General features: G+C 38.1%; 1 protein-coding gene across 8 annotated transcripts in view; it reads right to left on the bottom strand.

The window, feature by feature from the left end:
- The window catches only part of add1 (adducin 1 (alpha)), a 42,736-nt gene extending 17,799 nt beyond the window's left edge, over positions 1 to 24,937 (bottom strand). For 7 of the 8 annotated variants that reach the window (XM_081390155.1, XM_081390153.1, XM_081390154.1 and 4 more), the window contains exons 1-10: positions 24,762 to 24,911; positions 8,686 to 8,887; positions 7,407 to 7,569; positions 6,201 to 6,352; positions 6,038 to 6,118; positions 5,703 to 5,852; positions 3,282 to 3,425; positions 3,070 to 3,168; positions 2,206 to 2,379; positions 1,265 to 1,519 (exon numbers count right to left, since the gene is read on the bottom strand). In XM_081390155.1, the coding sequence (XP_081246281.1) occupies positions 1,265 to 1,519; positions 2,206 to 2,379; positions 3,070 to 3,168; positions 3,282 to 3,425; positions 5,703 to 5,852; positions 6,038 to 6,118; positions 6,201 to 6,352; positions 7,407 to 7,569; positions 8,686 to 8,880 (1,413 nt within the window). In that variant the 5' untranslated portion in view covers positions 8,881 to 8,887; positions 24,762 to 24,911. Of the gene's footprint in view, positions 1 to 1,264; positions 1,520 to 2,205; positions 2,380 to 3,069; positions 3,169 to 3,281; positions 3,426 to 5,702; positions 5,853 to 6,037; positions 6,119 to 6,200; positions 6,353 to 7,406; positions 7,570 to 8,685; positions 8,888 to 24,761 lie in introns of all 8 variants that reach the window. The other variant, XM_081390156.1, reaches the window with a different exon arrangement.
- Between the last annotated feature and the right edge of the window lie 1,487 nt (positions 24,938 to 26,424).

Raw genomic sequence — 26,424 nt, forward strand, 5'->3', positions numbered from 1 at the left:
GCTCCGTTAAAACACAAACAATACAAGAGGTGCGAAATAAAGCAATAAATGAAACAAACAACAACAGAAACGGGAGGAAAATCCATAGCAGCAGAAAGGATTAGCCACACCCACTTTGCGCACATGCCACACCCTCCTGGTCCCCCAGGAGAAGATCCACAATGCATCTGATCAATCATGCAACACAGCATGCACTGAGCAGCCGGAGAGAACCCTGACACCCCTTCGACCAATCGTGAGAGAGGGGGAGGAGCCTGACACTGTGATTGACATACAGACTTGCTTAGAGAGAAATCAGAGCAAGCAAGATCCAGAACAGATGGTTAAGGTTAATAGGTTAGTTAATAAGTTAAAGAAATGCAATCTGGACCAAGTGATCAAACCCAGTGAGAATCTTAAGACAAGAACTACAAGCAAAAAAATTAAATCTCATCAATTTGGAGATTTTGGCCTATTTAGCTTTCCATAAAGTGTTTTTTCAAACTAGTGGAAAGAAAACATCCTAAACAAAGTGTTTATATTATTGCACTTCATCTATTTGCATATTTAGATTTCAATTACAATACATATCATTACATGCTGTAAGTCAATTACTATCTGTATTCTGAAGGTTTTTACACTGGGCTTTGTTAATATATAATTTGGTGATTATAATTTCTGATTTATGGAGTGATAAAAAGAGAAATGTAAAACTTTGACTTTAATACGTCAATGAAACAAGAATTTTCAACATGGCTTTATCCAATGCTCAGATTTCTATTCGAGAAATGTATGCAAATTAGCGCATATTTAATTAGATTATGCTTTATTTGCATATGTTAAACATAAAAAAAAAAAACGTTTTAACACAATTTTTTTTGTTCACAATGGATAATAGATATCATAGGGTGTGTTATGATAATGTTTTTTCCCCATTCACCTGTAGTGCCTTGCCTTAAGAAGTCAGCCGAGAGAAAAAAGCTGTATATTTACAGGACGAAACGAGTCTAAAGGACAATTTTCTTTGGTTGTCAAACATTTCACTCGAAGAAAAAGGCATACACACCCTAAACCGCTTGGGTATGAGTAAGGGGGTGTTTTTATTGCCCTGGTGTCGGGGTGCTAACCAGCCGCCCTCTCTGGCTCTGTAGCAGTACGTTTCTAAACTATGAACAATAAGGTTGGCACAGACCAAGCAGTTGGTAATACAGCTTGGCACGCAGACACCGGACGAGAGAGACTGCAGCAAGGGTTTCACGTGATCGTGTGTTATGTTCGTCCACACCTTAGTCTTCGCCTTGGGGCTACCGCTGCCGTCCTGGCCTTCCTCCGCCGACTCGTCGGGCCGCGCGGCGGCTAGCCAGCGAGTCTTGTCCCGCTGCTGCCGCTGAAAGCTGTGCTTTAACGGGGAGCGCGCACCCGAGTCACTGTCTTCGGCGTATGAGTAGCCCGTGGCTGAAGCGGGAATCTCAACGTCACTGTACTTTTTAGCTTTATCACGCAGCGCCGGGCAACGGTACGGATAACCAGTCCTGTAGCCCTGTGGAGGGAGAGAGAGGGAGAGAGAGAGAGACAGAGAGACAGAGAGAGAGAGAGTCAAATATGTTCACAATACACACGGTTTCAAAAGCAGCTTTACAGAAAATCATGTGTTTATGATATACTCTACAGTAGTCAACAACATTAGACGGTATTGTTCAAAATTCATGTATAACTTTGATGAAAGGTTTTGATCCACTTCAAATGTTGACTACTGTAGTTGCATTTAGCAGATTAGAGTTGGCCAATAATATAAAAAAATCAAGCTTTTAATGTTGTCTATGTGGTGTTTTTAATATGCTTACGACAATATGATTATAAGACAAACTATATTGCTGAGAATTTTCTCCTTAAAATTAAAATTCAAAAACACGGTTTGAGAAAATCGCTGGTGTTTCTGACGTCACAAACTACCTTGTAACCAATCAGATCAACGTGTGATCGTCAACCAGTGGATCTCTGAGCTGAGTGAGTGAGTGGAGGCGGGGCTCATTTGCATATTCATAGAACCGCATATACTAAATGAGGCAAGGGTGTCGAGTTACATTCAAGATATTTTAAGGCATGAAGAAATCTTTTACAAGGGAAAAAAAACTTTTTAAAAACCAAGTTGTTAAGAACCAAGGAAAAATAAATAAATGAACAAAAAAATGATAAAGTAATAACAGAGTTTGTTCTCTCGCTTACCAGATTATCCAGCATCCTCATCAAGGCCTCAAACTCCTGCTCCCCGATCTGCCACTTCGGGTGCGAGCTCGACCCGTCTCCAGCCGGCTCCAGGTGGCGTGGGCGAGATTTATACTTTCCTGGGTCCAACATTACCAGGTTATCAGGACCGCCCGCACTGGCGAGGGTGCGGACCTGGAATTTCAGACCGGAAACACTGACATTTAATCTAATAAATTTTGCTTGTGGTTCGCGTGTCTTTTTGCTGTGAAATCTTTAGTGATTTTTATAAAGTAAACAAAAGAATAACTTTGATATTGTTAGTAATATTTCAAGATGAGCACTTAATGGATTGAGGAAACTTTGGTTTACTTGATAATCCATACATCATTTTTTAGAAAAATCATAAGTATAAAATATGATCATCAGGCTTTTGAGGAAGGTTTATTTGTTCATCTCTCAATCATCATTATATTTCATAGCATTATGTGTTTTAAAAATACAGAGCTTTGAAACTAAGCATTTAATTATCATCTCACTAAATCATATTATTGGTATATAATTTCATGCAAGTCGTCTGCTGCTATAAAGATCACATTAATTTATATTACAAGCATAAGAATCATCTTTTTGTTCAAATAAATATCAGCATCTGCAACAAATTACATATTTTTGCTCAGTTTGGGCCATAAAAAACTGAGTTGTTCTTCTCTCTCTCAATATGCTCACTATATTAGACGTCTTGTGCCATACAAGCCTGCTGTATCAAATATGATACACAACAAACAAAAAATTTGACTATATTATTATGTCAAGCATTAAAGGGTTAAAGCGCTGCTGGAAAACAATCATTTCACAAATTAAAAATGCTAAATTGATGGATACCTGAATCTCACAGGCTGTGACCAGGTTGTGAATGTAGTAAAATGCCTCTTCAACTGTTTCTCCAACAGACACCAGACCGTGATTCCTCAAAATCAACACCTGAACACAAACAATTATTTCAATCACACATTTACACAACATAAAACCGGATAGAGCTTATAGTTAGACAGAAATTGATATAACTGTTTAATCTCTGTGTGTATATATGGTACCTTGCTCTTGGGACCCAGGTTCTTCTGTATGAGGACGTTCTCCTCCTCGTCCACCAGGATACCGTGGTAATCGTGGTACGCCACCTCGCCCAGCGCCAGAGCCTCGGGTGAAATGGGCAGAAGACCACATTTCATAGCAGACACCTGGAGGTCAAATTATTTAAATGATTAATATGAAAGGTATATAACAGTTAAAATTAAAATAAATATGCCATGAAATAAAATTATCATGAAATATTGCAATGAAATGGGAGCATAAAAAAATATTGTAAGATGCATTTATTCAAGAATTTAATTATTTTAAGTCTATTAAAACTGAAATGGGACATGAAACACACATCCAAATACACAGAATTCAAAATTAAATGATCAAATACTAATACTAAAAAATGCTGCAATTTGTAAATAAAAATGAATGAAATGTGAACAAACAAGATGCATGTAATTCTTCATTGGTCACCAAAAAATTTAAATCTCTTTATGCTAATAATGCTATGGAAGCTTGTATTCGCCACGGAATAAATCAATTTAAAAGATAATTGCAACTTTTTCTTAATGAACTCGATATATAAACTGGCAATAGCGTACCGCACGATATACGTCACCTTTTCTCATTAATATTCATTAAGCTAGCGACGGTTGCTAGGGGGGTCAAACTCGCGCGTGTCACTCATGCTAGACGCATGTAAACAGTTCACGGACGAGATGTCTACTGAGCTAAACCTGCTAACTCTGTCCGAGAATGATGTCCCCGATGCCAAATTCACTGGTATAGAAGTAGAAGAACATACAAATATTCAATTGAAGAGATGGCTTGAGTGTAGAGGGCTGAAAAAGACGGGAAAAAGAGCCGACCTGATCCAGAGGTAGATTGTTATCGACAGAATTTCTCCCCCAAAAAACATCGCCTTACGCCACTGACAGTGACATTTTGCAGTTTCAACAAGCTATCTTTTACCACCCTATGTCCTGTCTGTCATATATACTATGTCCTCTGGTTGTCTTACGTCTGACAGTTGTTGGGGGTAATTTATATTATTATTATTAATGTATTTATTTTTTGTTTAGCGATCGCTAATGCTACTTGGTCACAACCAACAACACTTAATTTTTAATTAATATCAAATCTAAATTCTCTCAATTATTTTACCCTCCCCCCTAAGGCTGTTTCCTTACTACAGAAAAAGTAAATCTGTCAGATCTAGGGCCTACCTGTAGCATGACCAGGCTTGCTAGAAAAAGGCAGAGGCTGAACATGTCTTACATATTTAAATAAGAGTATTTTAAGAAAGTAGGCCTACATATGACTTTTATGATAAATGTCATTCAAGGCAGTAGTAGCACCTACAAGTACATACATACATACATACATACATACATACATACATACATACATACATACATACATACATACATACATACATACATACATACATACATACATACATACATACATACATACATACATACATACATACATACATACATACATACATACATACATACATACATACATACATACATACATACATACATACATACATACATACATACATACATACATACAGAGAGAGAGAGAGAGAGTTATTCATTCATTCAAAATAATGTCTAGGGCGTAACTTAGACCCATCGTTCACATTTATCCCTCTGGGTTTTTGGCTTCGGGAAACGAATAAAGAATACATCCTTCATATGTGGACGGTCATAGTGTCTGGAGTCGTTTCTGCAAGTTCCATAGCAGCAGTGTTTACTCGGCATGTTCTTATTTGAGGGATAACCGGCAGAAAACAAGCAGTACTAGCATGAATCATAAGCGAGCGCGCTTCTATGTTGACCCCCTTCCGGTTTACGTTGCTGACGTCACGCGGCCTTGCGGTCTAAAAATAGCACTCGTGCGGCACGCTATTCAGAGGAAAAAACGTAAGAATTGTGAGATAAAAAGTCACAATTACCCTTTATTTTATATTCATTGGCGGAAACAAGCTTCTATATTATGCTAATATTTGACTGTATGCAATAGTTTTAGATAAAAGCATCGGAATTAAATTAATTCATTAATTAAAAAGTTGGTCCCACTTTATATTAAGCATCTTTACTGTAACTACCATGTTCAAACATTTAAATGAATCATTTGATATAATGCACTAATTGTTTACATGTTTTTGCATTGTACTTACAACAAAAAAAATACCTGCATGTCATTACAGCTGTAATTCAATTCTGTAATGACATCTATAATTCCCTTAGCCTTTAACCCACCCTTAAACTTACCCGTACCACCAAACCTGTCCTAACCTTACCCGTATCCTACATCAAGTGTTTTGCAATACAATGAACACATTAGTTAAAGACATCTAACAGAAAGTGTGACCCAAACGTTTATTGTTGATGATTATTGAGTTTGTCATGAACGGCTCGTACCGCGGCGCCAGCGGGCGTGTGAATATGCACGATGCACTTGATGTCGGGCCGGGCCGCGTAGATGGCGGAGTGGAGGGTGAAGCCAGCCTGGTTTACGCCCAGATTCGTGCTTCCTCTGTCTACGATCTCACCCTGAAGGTTGATCTTCACCTGAGGACACAAACAATGCGGCTAAATACAAGTTACAACTGCTGGCTACTCCGAACAACTTTAATTATTTTCCTACAGGTAATACACCATTTAATAATAATAACATCTGTAAGCATTAATAGCCTGATGTCAGTCACGTTCTGAGAGCCAATCAGATGGTTGGGATAAAATAAAGGCAGGGTTACCAGACTGGAGGCCGTGACTTCACTGAACAGAAGACCGAACGGGACAACCAGAAAACGCTCCTGTTCAGTGTTCAGCCGGACCTGAAGAGACAGAGATGTTTAAATCGTAATGCCACATATCAAACGTCCTGAGATGTGTTGTATATATTTGTGACACACTCACAGTCAGGTGGTTGTAGATGAGCTGAGACCAGCCGAAGAGGTCGGCCAGGCGGTAAAACGCAGCGAGTTTACAGCGCAAGAGCTTCTCTCCTTTCTCATAAGCGATGGAGTCTGAACCTCTCAGGTCATTGACTGGAGTCACCATCCCCAAACCTAAACACACACACACACACACACACACACACACACACACACACACACACACACACACACACACACACACACACACACACACACACACACACACACACACACACACACACACACACACACACACACACACACACACACACACACACACACACACACACACACACACACACGTCTGTTAGGACTGTTCTGCCATTAATACATAAACATATATAGGTGTAGAGTTCTTTAAAACACTGAAGTTGTTGTTTAAAGTAGTATTTCACTTTCAGGGTTATCATTAATTTAAACTAAAACCATAAAAAAAACCCCCAAAAAAAACATTTTCATTACTTGAACTAAAATAAACATTAACTGAAATTAAATAAAAGTTATTTGGCAAGGCAACATTTCTAATTTTCATTTAGCTTAACTAATTAAAAAGTACAAAGTAAAAAAAAAAAAAAAAAAAGACAAATTAAAAAATGTATACAAATTACAAACACACAAAATTACAAAAAAAAAGAAAACATTAAAATAAAAAATGCTTTAAATATTAGTACCAAGTACGAAAATGACAAACTGATTTTTTTTTACATAATTACATAAAAACGAATTAAAAAAAGACACAAAATTACTACAATTAACTAAAATAAAAAATGTTTAAAAATATCAATACTAAGTATTAAGTAGTATTAAGTAACAAAGTATAAATAATAAAAATGAAATATACATATTTTAAAAAACTATTAAATTACTGACACAACAACATGACTAAAAATGAAAAAAGAAAATCTTAAAAAATATATATGAATAAAAATGATCAAGTATATAAATGAATAGAAGGTCGAAACGTCAAGGCATGACAGTTAAGTGGAGCAGATTGTATATTTTAACTTTTTAGATTCATTATTATTTGTTAAATGTTGGATTTATGTTTATAAAAAAAGACGTCATGAGTGTGATGTGATGTATCACGATCGTTGCAGTGCCCGTAGAAAGTTTGCGTGCTCAAAGTCTAGAGTGACCGTGGCTTAACGCAGTGGATTCCCACACACACACACACACACACACTCACTCATGTTGAGGGCAGCCATGCCTCCCTGCGGGGCGGCGGGGTACATGGTGGGAACGCTGGTGGTCATGAAGTCAGCGATCTGCTGCAGGGCAAGCAAACTGGTGGGGGTTTTCCCCTTCTTCATCTGATCCTGGATCAGAGACTCCAGCTCATCACAGAACACCTGTAACACAGGAGAACACACACAATTACAGCCAGAACTATACGGTCCCATTCTGGAAATGACTTGAGGAATCATTCGTGTCTGTAGCACACGCAGCACGGGACGAGTTACACACTAAAAATGGTTCTTGATCTGCAACCTGGAATCTCAAAACTTTCAGTACTGAAAATATATAAATATTATAAACTGTACATTTACATCAATATTGTTTTCTGACATTTTTATTTGCCTGAGATGCTCCATTTCCAAAAGGTGAGCATCTAAAGTTAAGCACCTTCAAACGATCAGAAATGTACTTGATCTTGACTTCGATATGAAAAACATTAGAGGGAACATTGACAGCGACTACTAGATCGCTGATGGTACTCGGCCTAAAAAGCGTGAGAGCTGAAAATCAGCTGCCGTTACTTCACTCCCTCAATTTCTGCCTGGATAAAGAGCATCTTTATTCTTCCGCTGACCGTCCGCTTGCATAAACAGAATCCCCTCTGTGCTTACACACACACACACACACACACACACACACACACATGATTGCTGGGCATATTGAGAAATCAGTCACGAGGGGGTTTATTGAGAGCTGAATGAACCATGTATACCACCAGAAATATGAAGCAGCGCAACGGCTTTCAACATCGATAATAATAAATATTTCTTGAGCATCAAATCATCACATCAGAAAGATTTCTAGATTTCTAGAGTAATGATGCTGAAAATTCAGCTTATATTTAAATAGAAAACAGTTCATTTAAATTGAATTAACATTTCTCAATTTTACTGGGTTACACTTTATTTTAAGGTGATATTGTGTCAGTGTAACTATAAATTTAAATACTGTGTAATATTAAGTAACTACATGTACTTACTATAGGGTTAGTGTAGGATTAGGGTTTGGTTGAGGGCTACTTGCATATAATTATACATAATTTACTGTTATTACTATGGTAAGTACATGTAACATATGTAACAAAGACACTAAAATAAAATGTTAGCTTTTACTGTTTTTACTGTATTTCGATCAAATAAATGCAGCCTTAGTGAGCAGAAGAGACTTAATTTGAAAACGTTAGTAGTGTGTATGCTCATGCGTTCTGTAAGTGTGTGTTGTGTTCTCACTGGACTCTGCAGGATCATAGAGACTCTCTTCCGCTGCTCCATCATGTTGAAGTCCTGCCGCAGGTCGGGCGCCATGTTCCTCTCTCTCTGGTACTCCGGGCTGCTCTCGTCCACACGGTCGAAGTAACGCTCCTTATGAGGGGGGTTGGTGGGAGGGGGGGCCGTCACCACCCCTGCACCTGAGTCTCCGTTCATCACACACCTGCAACAGAGCCCAGTTTATTTATTTATCTATGATTCAACTCTATATCAGCAGCACTGGCTATATCCATGGCAATCAACATAATTTCAATTAAAAAAAAAATTCTGATTACAATCAATTCAAAACATTGTTTACAATAATTTACCAATTTTTTCTAAAAAAAAATAATCAATATACAAACAAAATCTTAAACATTTATATCAATAGTAACAACAGTAATAATGCAACATAGGTCAAAGTGGGGAATTTGCATACTTCAACTATGCGCCATCAATTTTACTTTAAAGCTACTCTATGACTTCTTTTATAACAGTGTATTTTATTTTCTAATACATTATTGTTGTATAGTAGAATTTAGATACATATTTAAATTAGGGCTGTCAATCGATTAAATTTTTTAATCGCGATTAATCGCATATTGTCATGAGTTAACTCGCGATTAATCGCATTTAATCGCACATTTTTTTAAATTGTTCTAAATGTACCTTAAATTAATACTTTTCAAGTTTGTAATACTCTAATCAACGTGGGCATGGATAAATATAGATGCTTTATGCAAATGTATGTTTATTATTGAAACCAGTCAATATAGAGCATAAGGACGAGACATGTTTCAAAGGTCATAGATGTTTTTCAAAGAACTTGTTCATGTCTATTAGACACATGTAGAAAGAAAAAAGAAATACCAGGTTCCCATTACTTCTCTTTCTTTGCCCTGAGCAATTTACTAACACAAACATGTTTAAATTTTTGCATGACAGGGCAGCTCTTCTGAAAATACTAAATGTACATTTATTATTTATTAGCCTATAGTTTGTCTCTCTCTCTGTGCCCATCTTGATGAAGCTAAATTCTCAATAAAACTGTTTTCATTGGTATATTTTACTGTTTCTGTTGTCAAACAACGGAATGAATTTGAAATGGTGACTGAAACGCGACCCATTAAGACATAACCAGCTCTCCCTTCCAAGACGTTAATCTGCACAAAAATTCTGATAATCGAGCCGTCGTCTGATGAAATCAAATTCACATAAGATAAAGACAATATCTGTGCTCTGATTTCGGCTATACTTGTAAAAATAGAGAAGCAACATAATATCTGTGCTTAACTGAGTTAAAGCGCTGCTCCTCCGCGCGAGACGCAGAGAGAGAGAGAGAGAGCGAGCGAGAGAGAGAGGCGCGCGCGCGTGCTGGGAGAGCAGTACCGGCGGTACCGGTATATTCTCAGAAACTAAATAAGGTTTTGGCGCTTTGTTGAAGGGAAAAAAATCGCTAAAGGGGTCTGCAATGTCGCTAAGTTAGCAACACTGTGTATCTCCATTTCTCCAACTAGGGGTTGGGCCACGGGTCAAACAGAAAATACGCGCTGCGTTAATCGCACGTTAAAAAAATTAGTGCCGTTAATATGATTTTGCGTTAACGCGCTAACTTTGACAGCCCTAATTTAAATACAAATAAATTATCATCAAAACTTTATTTTTTAAGGAATACATTTTTCTTCCTTGTTTTAATTTTAACAGTAAAGCTCATTGTGCAGCACGTTATTTGACAAAAAGTTGGTTTAATTTCATGCGATTAAAATAAATTAAATTAATGTTTTATGTCTTCATTTGATAACCAGAAAAAACACAGCACAGAATGTGTGTGAAAAAAATAAAATGTTGTATAAGTTTTTTTTTTTTTTTTTAAATGAATTAGACATGATTTTTGATTGCTAAAATTTTTACTAGTAGTTTTGGGGGGTCTACCACCCCCTTTGAAAAAAATCCAAGGGAAAACATTGCATATTATTTCCCTTTTTTAAATTTTTTTTTAGGTGAAATATAATCCGGACATGAGATTCACCCACTGAGAGTCATTTGAAACGGGCATAGGAGACAGAATGCTGCACAGCGGGAGTGTGCGAGTGGTTATAACGGGCTGTTTACTATCGAGTGCTCTGGACATAATGCGCTTTCTCAGTCCATTAAGCAGAGTCAAGACAAACATGATGTTCAGGAGGAGAACGGAAACATCGGGACTGTTCAAGGGGGCATCAAGCTCCTAAACAGATCCTGCTGTTGTCACAGCAACTACATCATCATTAGCAGCCACACGGAGTAATGCTCTGGGATCAAAACAAGTTAAGCTCTACATAATGCAGTTTAATATCACAGAAAATAAGACTCAGTCCACCTGTGACGAAAATCCAGCTTTTAATGTTTATGTGTCTATGTGGTGTTTATAATATGCTTATAAGACAAAGCATGTGTAAATTCATAAGTCGACAGCATTGCTGAGTATTTTCTCCTTAAAACTGCAGTGAATCTAAAGCCCTATTCGGACGGGACTAGTTTTCCAAACGACGTTTGAGTTACAATTCTTATCAACCTACGTCTGTGATTTCATGTACGGATTCGGACGGGACTAACATCTCCGTGTTTATTACCGAGGTAGGAGTGTCTGTTTTACATGTGGGCATTGCAGAAGATCACGTGTTCAGAATGCGTGGATTGCGTATGGTCATTTGAAATTAAGTACTTTTAAAATTAAGCACTTTGAAATATAAAGTAAAACGTCCTAACGTATTTAGTGTTTTGTAAACCTTTTATAAAAATTGTAGTATAAAAAAAAAACTAAACATAGATTTATCATCATGATTTTATAGAACTGGGTTCTTATAATAAACCCACCGGAATAAAAAGTTTTAACTTATATAATTTACACGTTATGTAATTAAGTGCAGAAATGAAAGTAATCTTACCTGAAACTGATATTGCAGTAGCCAGTCTTAACTGTTTACGTGATTTGGCTCTTCTTGTTGATTTCATTTTTTATTTTATTTTTTCTTCGCAGTGTAGGCTACCAAACACATTTACATCCATTATCGGTGCGCAAAAAGCAGAAACTTGAATACTGGCGCGATAGCGAGAGATTGTATGGCAGTTCACGTTGACCAAAACACATGAGAAAAAGCGTTTTGGAAAAAAAATGTCCGGTAATCACAGACATTCGCATTCGGACGGGATTAGATTTCTCTGAGGACCGCCGAGTTTGACGAAAAACAGTAAGTAATTTGCTCTGGAATTTTTACAGAGGTCGTGTGAGAAAAAGACAGACATGGCAGATTCGGACAGGATTAAAATCTCAAAGTACGTCTGTGAAACAGATATTTCTCTAACGTCCCCCTGTGAAACTAGTCCCGTCCGAATAGGGCTAAAGACAGTCTCAAAAACACGCTTTGAAATCGCTGGTGTTTCTGACGTCACAAACTACCTTGTAACCAATCAGATCAACGTGTGATCGCCAACCAGCGGATCTCTGAGCTGAGTGGGTGAGTGGAGGCGGGGTTCATTTGCATATTCATAGCACCGCGTATACTTAATGAGGCAAGGGTGTCGAGTTACATTCAAGATATTTTAAGGCATGAATATTTTCCTTGATATTTTTCAAGGAAAAAACTTTTAAACATGTAATTTTAATGATCAAAGATGAGTTTTAAGGGATAAAATTATTGACTACAGGGGGACTTTAAGATTAAAACAAGATAAAAATTCTAAAATACATTCAGATTTCTGATTACAATGCCGTTCGTGTCGAGTATCTGCAGGAGAATCAATGACACTAAGGCAAAGAGAGAGAAGGAAAGGGAGACAGTCTGTCTGACTCAGCATTATTGATCGTCTAATGTCAGCTAAGTGGTTTTGTTTCTGTAAGCTGATGTTTCAAAGCCACATGAACATGTACCTGATGCTACAGAACCTACGACACAAACTGCCCAATGCAACACATTATTACAGCATGAAGTCAACAAGCACAAGCTGCTCATTTCACCCCAGCACAGGAAATAACTGCAGCATTGAGTAATGAAACCCTGGAGCTCCTGACAGATGCTCTGCTCTCAGTCTGCAGAAACACCAGGAGTCTCGCAGACCGCTCGTCCTCATTTCAGCTTAAACCCCCTAAATGAGCACGCTCAATCAGTACAGAAGCAGAACAATTAAAACATGCAAATAGGTTTCTCTAGGCTACATCTTAATGGCTGCTGAGTTAAAATGAACGACAACAAAAAGTGCATAACATACAAGAATTCAATGCAAGAATTCAGACTTTAATAATAGCTATAACAATTATTATTATTATTTTTTACCTTCATTAAAGATGGAACTGTTTTAAAGGGGGATATAAAGTGACAGGACGAAGAAAAGATGTGGTAGGGCTGCAAAATTATTTTGGAAAAAAATCGAATCGTAACTTTTCTGATAAAAATTAGATTTAAAATGTGATTTAAAAACTCCAGGTTTTGCTGATCTTTGTTTGCAGGGCTGCACAATTCTTCTTAAAAATATGAAACATTAAGAAATGTTCCTGCTGTAATATTTCACTGTTAATTTCTAAGTATCAGTTAAGCGTTTATTTTTCTGCAAAAACCACAGGGAGCACTTAAAGCTTCTCTTTTGTTGACAACAGCTGGTTTATAATCGCTTCTCATTACAAGTTTGAGAAGATGGCCTGCACGTGTTGCACGCTATAAGTGACTCAATCTCAGAGACGAGTCCGTGTGGAGCAGCATTTACAGCAAACCTCGACTCAAATGTGAAAAACAAACGTCCTTTAGAATTAGTGCTGAATACACCACATCATCTGCCTCTCTCTCTCTCCAGAGTTTCCTCCCACTCTCTTTCACGATGTGAATTACAGCGCAGCCCTTCTGTGTTCTTCTCCTTGGTAACTGCACAGACACCGAGAGACGCTTTAGTTTCCAGCGCAATCACATAAAGGCCTCGGACGTGTTCAGATATAGACGCCTCTTCATGCAGAATTCGGAATAAACACTGGGATTTGAGCACAAATTAAAAGTCATCTGAGAATAAAATAGCATTGCATGTTGTCTTTCACTTTCTGTTGAGAAAGGAAATACAATGACACCCCTCACAGAGAACAGACAATGATTGGAAAATGGAAACCACTCCTGCCTCTGTAACCAAAATACTCTCATTATCTTGGACTTCTGATAATATCCTGTGACCATCAACACCAAACTTTCCATGAAAATCCAACCGATTTGTTCCAGTATTTCCCAGAGTCCACAGCCAACAGCGATTGGTTTTTCCATTGTGCTTTTGATTGATTTTAGGCATTAGTTGCAGACAAATGCAGTGACCCTTTAGGACCGAACAAAGCTTTTATCCCTAAATGAATCACAGTACAATAAGAATCTGTCCAGACACAATTGTCCCGTCATCCTTCCAATAAATATAAAGACTGTGACAAACCAAGCCGAAGTAAAAAAACTAGCGGCGACGAAGGCCAACTGTGATGTTGTCTCGCGTCAGCTGTGTCTAGGCCAAAGAGTTGTGATTGAACACACAGCAAAGACTACAGCTGTTTTGCGTCTGCGCGGACGGAAATAACGCTCTATATCAGCAGGAATCAACAGCCTATACTGGTCATTCAAGGACTGCGGATATACAAAGCAAAGCGGCGCTTGCTTACCATTTTAAATATCAATCATGCTGATCACTCTCTTTATTCCTGGCAGCTCATGTTATACAAATATTCGTAATGTTCAATAAACTGAACAGCCAATCAAAGGGCATTTACATGACTTAAAACGTGTGCATTTCTGGCTGTTCATTTACACGACAACAGCCTTTTGGGGGCCTGAAAATGCAAGTTTTTGAAAACGACGCTTTGTCTACAAACCACAAAAACATGAATTTGTGAAACCGGTGACGCCATGCACATGCGTATTACGTGTTCGGTCTACAGGCACACGCGAGCGCTCATCCAAAACAACACTGGCGGACTACAGGACTGTGTTTGTTCTGCTCAAGAGACAGAGTTTATTGAAGGTGCAGTGTGTAAGATCGACAGCTAGCAGTTGAAATTAGGGCTACACGATTAATCGAAATGAAACCGCACGCGGTTTGGCAAAGGCTGCGATTATTTTATGTGCTGCTTGTCAGTGAAGTACGGCTCTGTGATCAGCAGTAAATGCTGCTCCATCTGAAAGCCAGAGATTGAAACGCTTTGCTTGATTTTTAAATGATGTCTTTTGTTGGACAAGAGGTTCATAAATGGTCAAGTTTGGAAAGCTGTTTGACGTGTGTTGCTTTTTCAAATTGACGTTATAAGCGACTCAAACTCGTAGTGCTTTCAGACGGAGCAGCGTTTAGATCTGATCACAGAGCCGTACGTCACTGACAAGCTGCACTTAAATAAATCGCAGCCTATACGATTTTATAATCGCAATAAACCAAATCAGTTTAAGCGTGATTATATGTTAATTGCGATTAATCGTGCAGCCCTAGTTGAAATGGGTACTGCAGTCCAAATTAGTGTTGTCAAAAGTACTGACTTCGGTACTGAAATGTAAAAAAATTTACGATACCAGCATTTCGAGTGCTGTTGAACGGATTCATAAACACCTCTGATTGGCCATTGTGTTCATGCACTCAACATATACGTCTGTGATTGGCAACAATGATCAACACTTAAAAAAAAACACGTTTTCTTGACTGGGCGCTTAGACAGATTCACACGAAAGCATTTGAAAGCAGGCGTATATCAGCTGACCTCTAATATATCCACTGATGATGGACGGATCCGCTGATAGACGCCTGCTTTCAAACGCTCCCGATCTCTACACTCCTCGATAAATGTTATTATCCTCCATTATCTGGTCAAATCTGACTTTCCACTAGAGCCCGACCGATATATCGGCAGGCCGATATTAGGCATTTTCAAAACTATCGGTATCGGCATTTATAACGGCCGATAAATTAATATTTCAAAAATAAAATAAAAACGGACGAAACACCCTTCAACCATGTTATGGGTGTTGCCGTTGTATAGTTTGTCCACCAGAGGGCACTCTACACCGTCCCTGTTGGCAACACTCGTGTATAACGCGTCACACATTCAGCAACCTGTTGATCCAGCCAGAGTCGGGCAGAGAGAACTGCGAGTGAGATCATCGGTGAAGTGTGTTCATGGTGAGTTGGTCACGACTCACGAGACATACATTGCTTGAATAACAATTAAAAGAACATCCCTATCAGTTCTCTTAAAGTGTAAGTTGCAGGTTAAATTTTTCACGAAGATAATGCAATGTGTTTATTAAACATAAAGATAAGAACTGCCCACCATTGTTTTTTATACCAAAATGCTGATATAATATGAAAAGTTGGCACTTTTAACAGTGGTTTTAACCGCTCCCGCTCCCTTCCACTAGATGGGGCGTGACGTCACAAGAGGAACTCACTAGAAGAGTTACCGTACGCTAGCAGCTATAGATGCCTTACATAACTGCAGAAAAGTTGGTTGTATGTTTTATTTGATTAAAAAATTATGGATAAAATAACTCCATTGTAAACATGCTCGTGTGTGCTGACTTCAAGGGGACCGTGATCCTGCCTGAAATGAGAATAAGCTATTCGCTAAACAAACGGGTTCAGGCACGTCAGATCAGCCGGTCGCGGGTCGAGCTGTTCCACTAAACAAACCGCGTTCACCTCACGGCAGCACACACTCTCCACTGCTGATAGCCCACACACACACACAGTGATGGGGACATCGATCTCTCTTTTTCTTTCTGACAATAAACATCGCTAATAAATCGTGAGAAATTGATAACGCGTGGATTGAGGAAGGGTATTACATGACGTTTGAGGCGGCGATGAGACAAGCGATTGCGCCTGACGTGCATCTCTAACGTGCAGCTCTGATTTGGACTGACTTACTGTAAGTAAATATTGTCTTCAGTCGTTGTCCCTCCTTGCTATTCTACATGACGGCAATATTTTGAAAAGACTTGCTTGTTCTGTTATATTATCCGGGTTAAGTTTGCACCTGGTTGCACTAGCTCTAACGTAGCTAACGTTACTCACCGGGACACCTGGCTAACCCTCCACTCATTCTCCTCACACCAAGCATTAATAACCATGGCTCCCCTCTCTCACGCCTGACCGGTTAAAAATTGTAGGGCTGTGGTCCATAAAGAATTTGATGGTTTCCCACATCCTCAGTCGTTCTCCAAATAGCCATAATACAGTAGGAATCTAGCAGAGTATGGGTTGCGAGTTCCTCTTGTGACGTCATCACCAGTTACTGAAAAAACACGCTACCTTTGAAGAAACCCCAATAAATGTTATTTTAACGCATTTTAAGACAGAAATAATTAAATATATACATATAGAGCACTTTAATTTACACATTAATTGGCTGTGGTGGTTAACCTACAACTTACACTTTAACTCAAATAAGGATGACAAAATTCGTGACTCATGTCCAGTTTTGCTGCGGTTAAATAAGCCGAGAGTGAAGCGGAACAACGCGACGTAGGCTATATTCACATAAAATGTTAACACTGCTGTTCACAAAAGTTCATAATGTGATTGTGCTTTAATGCTTTGTCGGTTAAACATTTAATTTTAAATACTGATGCGCTGTTCTAACGTGTGCGTTTCTCAGCGCGTACATGTGAAGCTCACATGCACTAAAAGCCTTTCTAGTACCAGCGATAGTACCTGGATACTGGACTAAGTTATCTTTCGAGTATTATTGTGCTAATACTGTTAAATACACACAAGATTTACATAAACAATGTCGGTTGTCCGCTTGTCAAATGCGTGTACATTAGACGTGTCATGCTCAGCTCTTAAACAGACAGTAGCAATTGTAAACACATTGCCGCTTGTCCTTAAAGGGATAGTTCACCCAATAATAAAAATGATCTCATTATTTACAGGCACTCTAATGTTGTTCCAACTGTATTAATTTCCTTCTAATATTTTTCTAATATTAATAGTTTGAAGAATGTGGGTAACCAAACAGTAGCTGGTCCCCATTGACTTCCAAAGGAGAAAAATATACTATGGAAGTCACTACATCAACTGTTTGGTTACCCACATTCATCCAAATAACTTATTTTCAACAGAAGAAAAAAACAACTTGAGAGAGTAAATTATGACAATTTGAATTTGTTGTCAATTTGAATGTGAAATTGTTGTTTTTGTTCAAAGGACTAAACGTTTAGTCTTAAAAAAAATCTTAAGTTATTTTTATACATTTTATTTATCAGAACTTTAATATATTCTGATGTTCCTCTGTTCTGTTGTGACAATACAAGAAACAAGTTTCTTTTTAAAATGCATTATCATATTATTTTAGTTAAAACTCATAAATAACTACAAATAACTAATGTTAGGGAAATTTGTTAATGTTTTGTTGCGCGTTTCTGAAAAAAAAAAAAATAATATCGTCCGATATATCGGAATATCGGATTTTAAAACCAACAAATATTTGTACCGGTATCAGCCTTCAAAATCCTTTATCAGTCGGGCTCTAGTACCCATCAAAAGTTTGTACACACCAATTGTAAAGTGTGTCCAAACTTACTGTACTATAATACACATAAATAATATTGCTACTGTATTATAATATACACATAAATAATATCGGCCGATATATCGGTATCTGGCTTTTTTTTATCGGTATCGGCGCCCAAAAATCCATATCGGTCGGGCTCTACTTTCCACACAAGAAACTAAAGGTGCCGATCACAGATTACCAGAAGCAGTATTGTAAAAGAAATTTTCTCTGCACATTGAAAAAGGGTCTCGGGTCATCTGATAGGCTTTAATAGAGACCACCAAACTACTGTATATAAAGCTAATATCGGCCAATGTCGATCACGTGGAGCACCCTTGGAAGAAACACGCACATACAACACTTCCTAAAACCTGAATCATACAGTTATTTTAATAAATAATTATCTTTATTAAAGGTTAGAATGTTCGAAAAAAGATGAAATGGACATTTGAAAAGGCTATTATTCTTAGAAAAATGCAAAATTTTGGGGGATATTTAACATTTTGTGCATGGACTGTTGCATATTTGCATTTCCTGGTTGTGCAACTTCCACCGTGAGTTTATGCAGATTTGAATCTCGTCAAATGTAAACAAGCCTGTTTCTTTCCAATACCTGGATCATTTCACATGTTGATAGTAAATGGATCGGTTAAAAGAATAGTTTCTGTTAGAATATTCTTTTGCCTGGAAATGTGCCATAATATGCAGTTTCCCCCCAAAAACTGTGGACAAACACGGTATTTTAATGCAAAAGAAATTTTATAGCATTTTTCCGAGCTCATTTAACAGCAAAATGATCATCATATCACACAGAAGTGATGTTTATAGCTCAGAGATGTATATTATAACATTATATTAAGCTTGCGTATGGTGTGAAGAGCACAGAGATGTGTAGGCATGAATGTAGTCGCTATGGGAACAAAACACATTTCCATGGAAACCTGTAGGATTATGTAATAGTATACGGTCACTCCTGTCCTGCCTTCTGCCCACTCACTGAAACACTTTGCACAGCTCACTCCTGGATGCTTTGGATGATTTACAGTTTTATCTTTGAGTTTTTATGGCACCCCGTGGTCATTTTATCTTTTGTTTTCCCCTCTGGCTAAGATTGCACTCTGGAAACATCTGGAAAGTTTCATTACCGAGTCAACAACATTGATTACAACGTCGTCTAAACGATTGAACGACGTCTGAACAAATTCCATGGAGAGAACGAGAAAACTCGAAACTTGAAAGTCCTGCAAAACCATTGTAAATGAGCCAGATCTCGCTGCATGAATTTCCTGCAGTAATAATGGCGTCTTGACAGTTTCTAAATGGCAGTCAAATCCATTTCAGCCCACCAGCCGGCTCAAATGAAGGCCAAAACCCATCACAACGGGCCAAAACCCGCTCCAGAACTCCCTGGCAGACGTTACACCGGACAGCAGGCGATCAGAGAGAGTCTGTCGTGACTCAAAGCAGCCAAACAAACCAAGCGATCAGCTTATAAATGCATAGAACACTGGAACACCTGCAGAGTTGGAGGAAGTGTGTGTCTTTCATATGAAGAGAGAAAGAGAGACAGAAAACATACAAGTCGTGAGGTTCTCAGAGGTCTGAACTACACAATAAAATCTCATAGTTGCAGAAGACACAGTTTAAGATTGCAGGTTAAATCCCTCATGATTTAGTGTCCGCCAGATTCACATTATTAGAGCATATATATAATCTTAAACAGTGCCTTCTGCAACTACGAGATATTAAAAATAAAATGCAGGCCAGCAACTACCGCACTACCATAGTCTAAAGCAGTGATATTCAAATGGCTTGGGTGCATCCGGACCGAGGGACATAATTGTGCCGTTTTCCCATTTCTACAGATTAAAGTGCAAAACAACAGAGTGGTTCACACCACAAGCGCTCGGGGGTGTTTATGCTAATGATCTTTCAGAGCTATATCTATAATATTTTTATCTAGAGCCAAAAGTGCTTAATTCAAGCCCGAAGTGTTTTCTCCCGATAAAAACGCGCCACATTAAGAGCTGCAGACGACACGGTTATTTTAACAACAGTAGCAGAAACACGGTGAGCAGCAAAATAGATAATTTTGCTAAAACGAGAATGCAGGTAATACAATTATTTGTATCTGTCATACAGAAGACTGTTTGACTAAACCAGGTTTGAGACGAGTTAACGTGTGACGTTTTTCCAACATACATTAAGCATTAGGCTATTAATTAGCATATAAAGAGCATTTCATGATAAACAATGTTAGAATTTGGACCATTATTTAGAGATAGCAGTGGCAACTCAGCAACATCTGATAATCTAACCTTTTTATATTCATATCAAATATTTACTTTTTTTGGTTAAAAAATTCTTAGAGATCACTCGTTTTGGGCCCAAGATTCTCATCTTTGGTGGCTATTTTTTCTTTTAACAAAGTACTATGACTGCCTCGATGGAAATGTGTAACTGTTCCAGAAAAGCATTGTCCGGACCTCCGCTGGGAGAGAAATATAGTGAACTGACCTTTACTTTAATTGAACACCCCTGGTTTAAAGTGTCACGAAACCCCCGTTTATCACCTCAGATTTGGAAAAACACTCAAGAAATGGGCGTGTAAACAAACAAGCACACAATAAAACACCATAATTAAAAATCAAACATCCCTCATCGGATCTGATAGACCTTCTGTGTCTCGTAAAAGCGTTTATTTAAACTGCATGAATTTGCGTCTTATCACCGACTCATGAGGAACTTCCTCATTGACCTAGTTTCCAGAAGAGAAGTGTGTGAATTATCTCACCCGTAACACTTCACAGATGTGAGGGAGGGTGTGGATCAGTGACCATGTGACTGCGTGTGTGTGTGTGTGTGTGTGTATGGGGGGGGGGGGGGATTGAGCTGCTGGCTGAGTGTTTATATGGGTGTGATCATAATGTTTGGAGAGTGACGTTACGTAGATTCAAAACGTGAAGATTTCCAGTTCTACAGTCAGTTATTTGCTTGGTCAGTGTCTTTGTGGGTTTTGGTTTATTTTGCTATTGTAGGCTGTAAGAACCTTAGCAGCAAAATAATTGCTGGAAAATAATTGAACACCTAAAAATGCTCATCAGCCAATCAGAATCAAGCATTCAACGGCCCCGTAGTATAAGCAAAACTACCACCTACAAGCCACACTTCAATGCTTCCAATTCAAGGCCTAGGCTATTCTTTATATTATTCACCAGCCAAAACTCTTCAGATTGGAGCCAATTAAGGGAAAATGTGTGATTAGGATTATATGATTGTTACCTTCCTACTTCCTAAATAAATAGACCTGAAATTGGGATGCACCGATATTAACATTTTGGCAGATACTGATAATTCTTTATATTTGAAAGCCAATAACCGTTGTATTGGTCAAAAAAATCTAAATCCAAATTTTTATATAATTTTTGATAGCCTGCTTACAAAGACGTCTCACCATCAAAATCCATGTCCCAAGCACCCAATTATGATGATGTTCTCGTTATAATTGTATGTAGCCGATATGACAGACTAGCGCTGCACGTTGCACTTTACTGTATTTTCATTTTTTGAAGTGATTCCAGTCATATTTCAAGCAATTCAAAACCATCATGGTGAACAGTGAACATCTGAAGTGTCTCAGCTGAAGGAAATTATCTATTATATAGCCTATCAACTTTAATATATCGGCCAATTTTCTTATCGGGCCGATAACATAAAAAATGAACATTGAGCGATACCAAAATGGTGGCCGATACATTGTGCATCCCTAACCTGAAATATTTATCTGAGTTTAATATTTGTATCATATATACAGTGTGTGTATAAAGAGAGAGCTGGGAATTACCCTAACTTGCCCTGAAATGTTATCTGAAATCTGTACATTAACAAAGTTTGCCTAAAAACTATAAGCACACACCAGTTGTTAAACATCTCAAACAAATCACTTGGAGTGTGTGTGTGTTTGAGGAATGCCATGGCACTGGTCGCCTGCATTATTCCTGGCACACGGCGGGTCTAAATGTGGCCGTGGGCCAGTAGATCTGAATACTGCACATAAACTACATGCCTCACATTCACCAAACACTGAGAGATTGACCCCTACAAACAATATTCCTTAAGCAATGCAAATATTTCTAATAACACCACTGGACTGCTGAAATAAATACAGCTCTTTGCCTGATAAAATATTCTAAACACAATGAAAATCCCCCATATAGTGCTGAATTATCAATCATAAACATATGGGCTCTGTTCCTGTCCTTGCTGTCTACTTACATCCTTCACACTCTACATATTGACAATATAGGCTATTATACTTGTATTTATATGCTTATAAGTAATACTTTTTTGTTACTGAATGAATTATAAGTATTTTGATCATTAACATTTCTCTTTGTCCACGATGGATGGATTTCACAGTTTGTCACAATGCATTATGTGATTTTTTCTCTCTCAAGTATGCAATTCTGCCTAATAATTTGGCCCAAAAAAAGCAGCATAATCACTCTGCAAACATTTCAAATAGCCTTTGTGTCGGGATTGTGCTTTAAAATGCTGCCCGTGGAGGTTTAGGCTTTGGAAGAGAGCCGTGTTTTACAGCAGATGTAGTTTTTATACTGTGCAAAACAAACGCTCGGCAAACAGCTGCACACGCTACACAAACTGTTTCCTGTTTAAAGCAACAAGCATTACACATATGAAAATTTGAGCAACCAAAAGGGAGGAGAGGGGAAAAAGTTAAACAACGTGAGATGAAAATGAGAAACACATTTCCGTCCCTCTAGAGGGTCACGGGCGAGAGAACGAGCGTCTCAATCTCGGGTTTCACCATCGCACTGGTTTTGAAAAAGCTGATAAAACGGATCACTTCAACACTAAACTCCTGATTGAATGAGCCACGTTCAAAACCATTATAATATGTAAACACACACACATACACACACCTGTGAGCGCTCATTCTACATTAAAGTGCCCAAATTATGTTATTTTAAAGGAGTCTCCTACAAGGCCATAAAACACTTTAATTTCACATAATATTTCGTTTCAATTTTAATTTTGCACATCACCTCATTTCTCGTACTCTGAAACGATTTGTTTGAAGATTCAATCTCTCTAAACCCCGCCTCTCTTAGAGCCGCTCTGCTCTGATTGGTCAGACGGCCCAGTGTGCTGTGATTGGTCAGAAACTAAACACTCATTATCATATCTGAATCTCAGTTAATGATATACACAGTGACACGAACAGTAACGATGGTGTGGGCTTTACTGTATCAATCTCATCAAAGTGGATTTGCTTTGTCAGCAGAAAACAGCGTCTTCTCGACACGAACCAAACTCTTCCAGTCTCAGTTAAACTAGTGTTTGAGGGCGGAGCTAAGAGATGCTGTTCAGCCAATGAAAACCATAGGCTTGCATTATGCAAATTTGTTACAAACAAACTTAGATTTGTAATGAGTTAGACTGGAATTACTGACTCGTTTCAGCAGATTAGAATCGATTCTTTCTTTTAGAAGACAATAACTATATTTGTCGTGCACTATTATCTTTAAAACTTTGCAGACCTTTTACAGTCACAAACAGCTTTATTACACACTGCATGAAAGGTAATACTCAAAAAAGCATAATACCATCATTAACAATTCTTTTGATCATGATCAATAGTAACTTTATTGCTTATTGGCCTTATGTATCATATTGATATTGCCACGGTTGTATTCAAGCAATAAGCTACTAGAAAGATCTGCAATGCCCTTATGCTACAAACCAGCAGACAGACGCTTCAGTCTTTCTCTTTCTCTGACTGACAGACTGTCAGAAACACCAGTGACACAAACATGAGCCCGATCTGTGACCAGCACAAATACACACACATCCCACAACACACTTATGACAGCCTTATGATAATAATAATTAGTGATTAACCCATGATAAACTGATATATCAGCCAGACACGGTCTATAACTGACTGAATGGCCACTTACTGTCCCTTCCGAGTTGAAAGTGCACATATTCATTTCACAAAGGAATAAAAAATAAAACAAAACGTATGTCATGCATTTTGTATATTAATATTGTTGTAGATAAACATAACCAATATCACTTTAAAACCAAGGAAAATAAGATGCGTTATCGACGTCTAATGTCAAATACGTGCAACATGGATTACCACATTTTGCAGAACACAAAATATTTCCAACTTTAAAAGTGACAAAGACTTTTAGTATTTTCATTTGTGCGCGTGCAGAGTTGCAGTGGCCCTGTCCGGTGCACGCGCACACGCGCGCGACTACGCTCTCCTCTTTCTACAACATAATAAACGTTACAGAGAGTCCCGATTGTGGCAGAAAACGCTCAAGTGACCTCTAAATCAAAAGAAATATCGGAACATATACGACAAACGAGTTCGTCCTGCAGAAAGCGAGCGTTAACGCCACTAGCTCGCTCGCTAACGCTGAGGCCGCGCGACTAAAACCCTGGGGAGAATAATCCAGAGTGAAAGGAAAATAGAAAACAAACTTACGCGATTTTTGGGTTTAAATGTGCGGCTGGAATCCACAGCGACTCGGGGACAGGCGGGGAGCTTGATGTTTTTCTCCGTTAGTGGGATTGTGTCCACTGTTTCTTTCTGCAACCGTTTGTTTCTGTCGGTGCGCGTCTCACAGACTGGGGCGCGGCGCTGTGGACTCGCGGAGGAGAAGAGGCTTCTGATTGGTCAGCGTCACACGACGTTCCGCCCACAACTCAAAACAGAGCCTTTGAAGTGAGCCGCCCACATACATGATGGGCGGGGCCTGTCCGAGTGAGCTCGGCGTGTGTAATAATCTGTTGTTTTGTGAGAGACTACTGGGTGGGGTATGTGTAGCCTAGGCTATATTTTTTCCAGTAAATTAGTGGGTTTTTTTTTAAACTAAGCATCTATTATTGAATAGCTTAAACTTATTAATTAACCTTTATATTCTGTAATACATATATAGTTGTATTATGTATATATACTGTATATATATATATATATATATATATATATATATATATATATATATATATATATACACACACATAATATATACATAATATATATATACATAATATATATATATATATATATATATATATATATATATATATATATGTCTTTGATAAAAAAAAAATCTACATAGTGCAAAGTGCAAAGATTTATGTAGCCTACAATGTACAATTTAGTTCATTTATATATATATATATATATATATATATATATATAGCTGCTCTGGAGAAAACCGCGATGTCATCGTCCAGCTCAGTTCAGTTCTCATATTATGGTGTCAGAGCATAAAAATTTAATTTAATTAAATGTCTCCAACCAAGCAAGCCAAAAGCCAAAGGCGACAAAAGCGAGAAAAAAAAAAAAAACTTCCAATGCATAGAGGTAAATTGGGACACATTTGCTATTGATATGACTGGGAAAGAATGTCCCAATTATCCTGAATTACCCATATCTTTCAGAGCAGGTGCCTGTATAATGCAGTTTTTATATAGTGTTCTCACTGTATGTATTCTCATTCTGGTAATTCTGACAAAAATTGTAATGTGAAAATGGCACTTTCAATTCCAACGTCATGCATTTGATTCCCAAGGAATGCATGAACTGATCAAATGTAGATATAACTTAAATGCAATGTAAGTCCATTTCCACATAAGTCCACCCCATCCCCTCACACCTTCTACAAGCCATCTCTCCCACACTTCTACTTCTATTTCAATAAAATTCTCTGCCAAATAGGCCTAAACACTTTTTTTTTTCTCTGTGATTTTTTAAATATGATCTGGATATGCTTTGCAACATTAACCATACAATACAGATATAGATCTCAATATAAATATTTCAAAATTCACTGTCTGCAAGCAGGATAGTTCAATTGGTTCATGGTCACATGGCCAAATTCAGGTTTGTCAGTTCTCATGTTCACCACACGAGGTCGCCATTCTACACTACTGCATTTCTCTGTAACCCCTGGCTGTGTCCGAAATCACCTCCTATACCCTTAATAGGGCACTATTTGGCTGCACTGTCTGTCCGAACAGAAGTGCACATCGAGTGAACTCATTCAATCCCTCAATGCACTGCAATAACGAGTGTACAACCGATATATTCTCAATGACTAGAGAATGCCCATAATGCACAGTGCATTATGGGTATTATTCGT

This window comes from Scardinius erythrophthalmus (assembly GCF_964197995.2).
Source record: "Scardinius erythrophthalmus genome assembly, chromosome: 17".
Lineage (NCBI taxonomy): Eukaryota > Metazoa > Chordata > Actinopteri > Cypriniformes > Leuciscidae > Scardinius > Scardinius erythrophthalmus.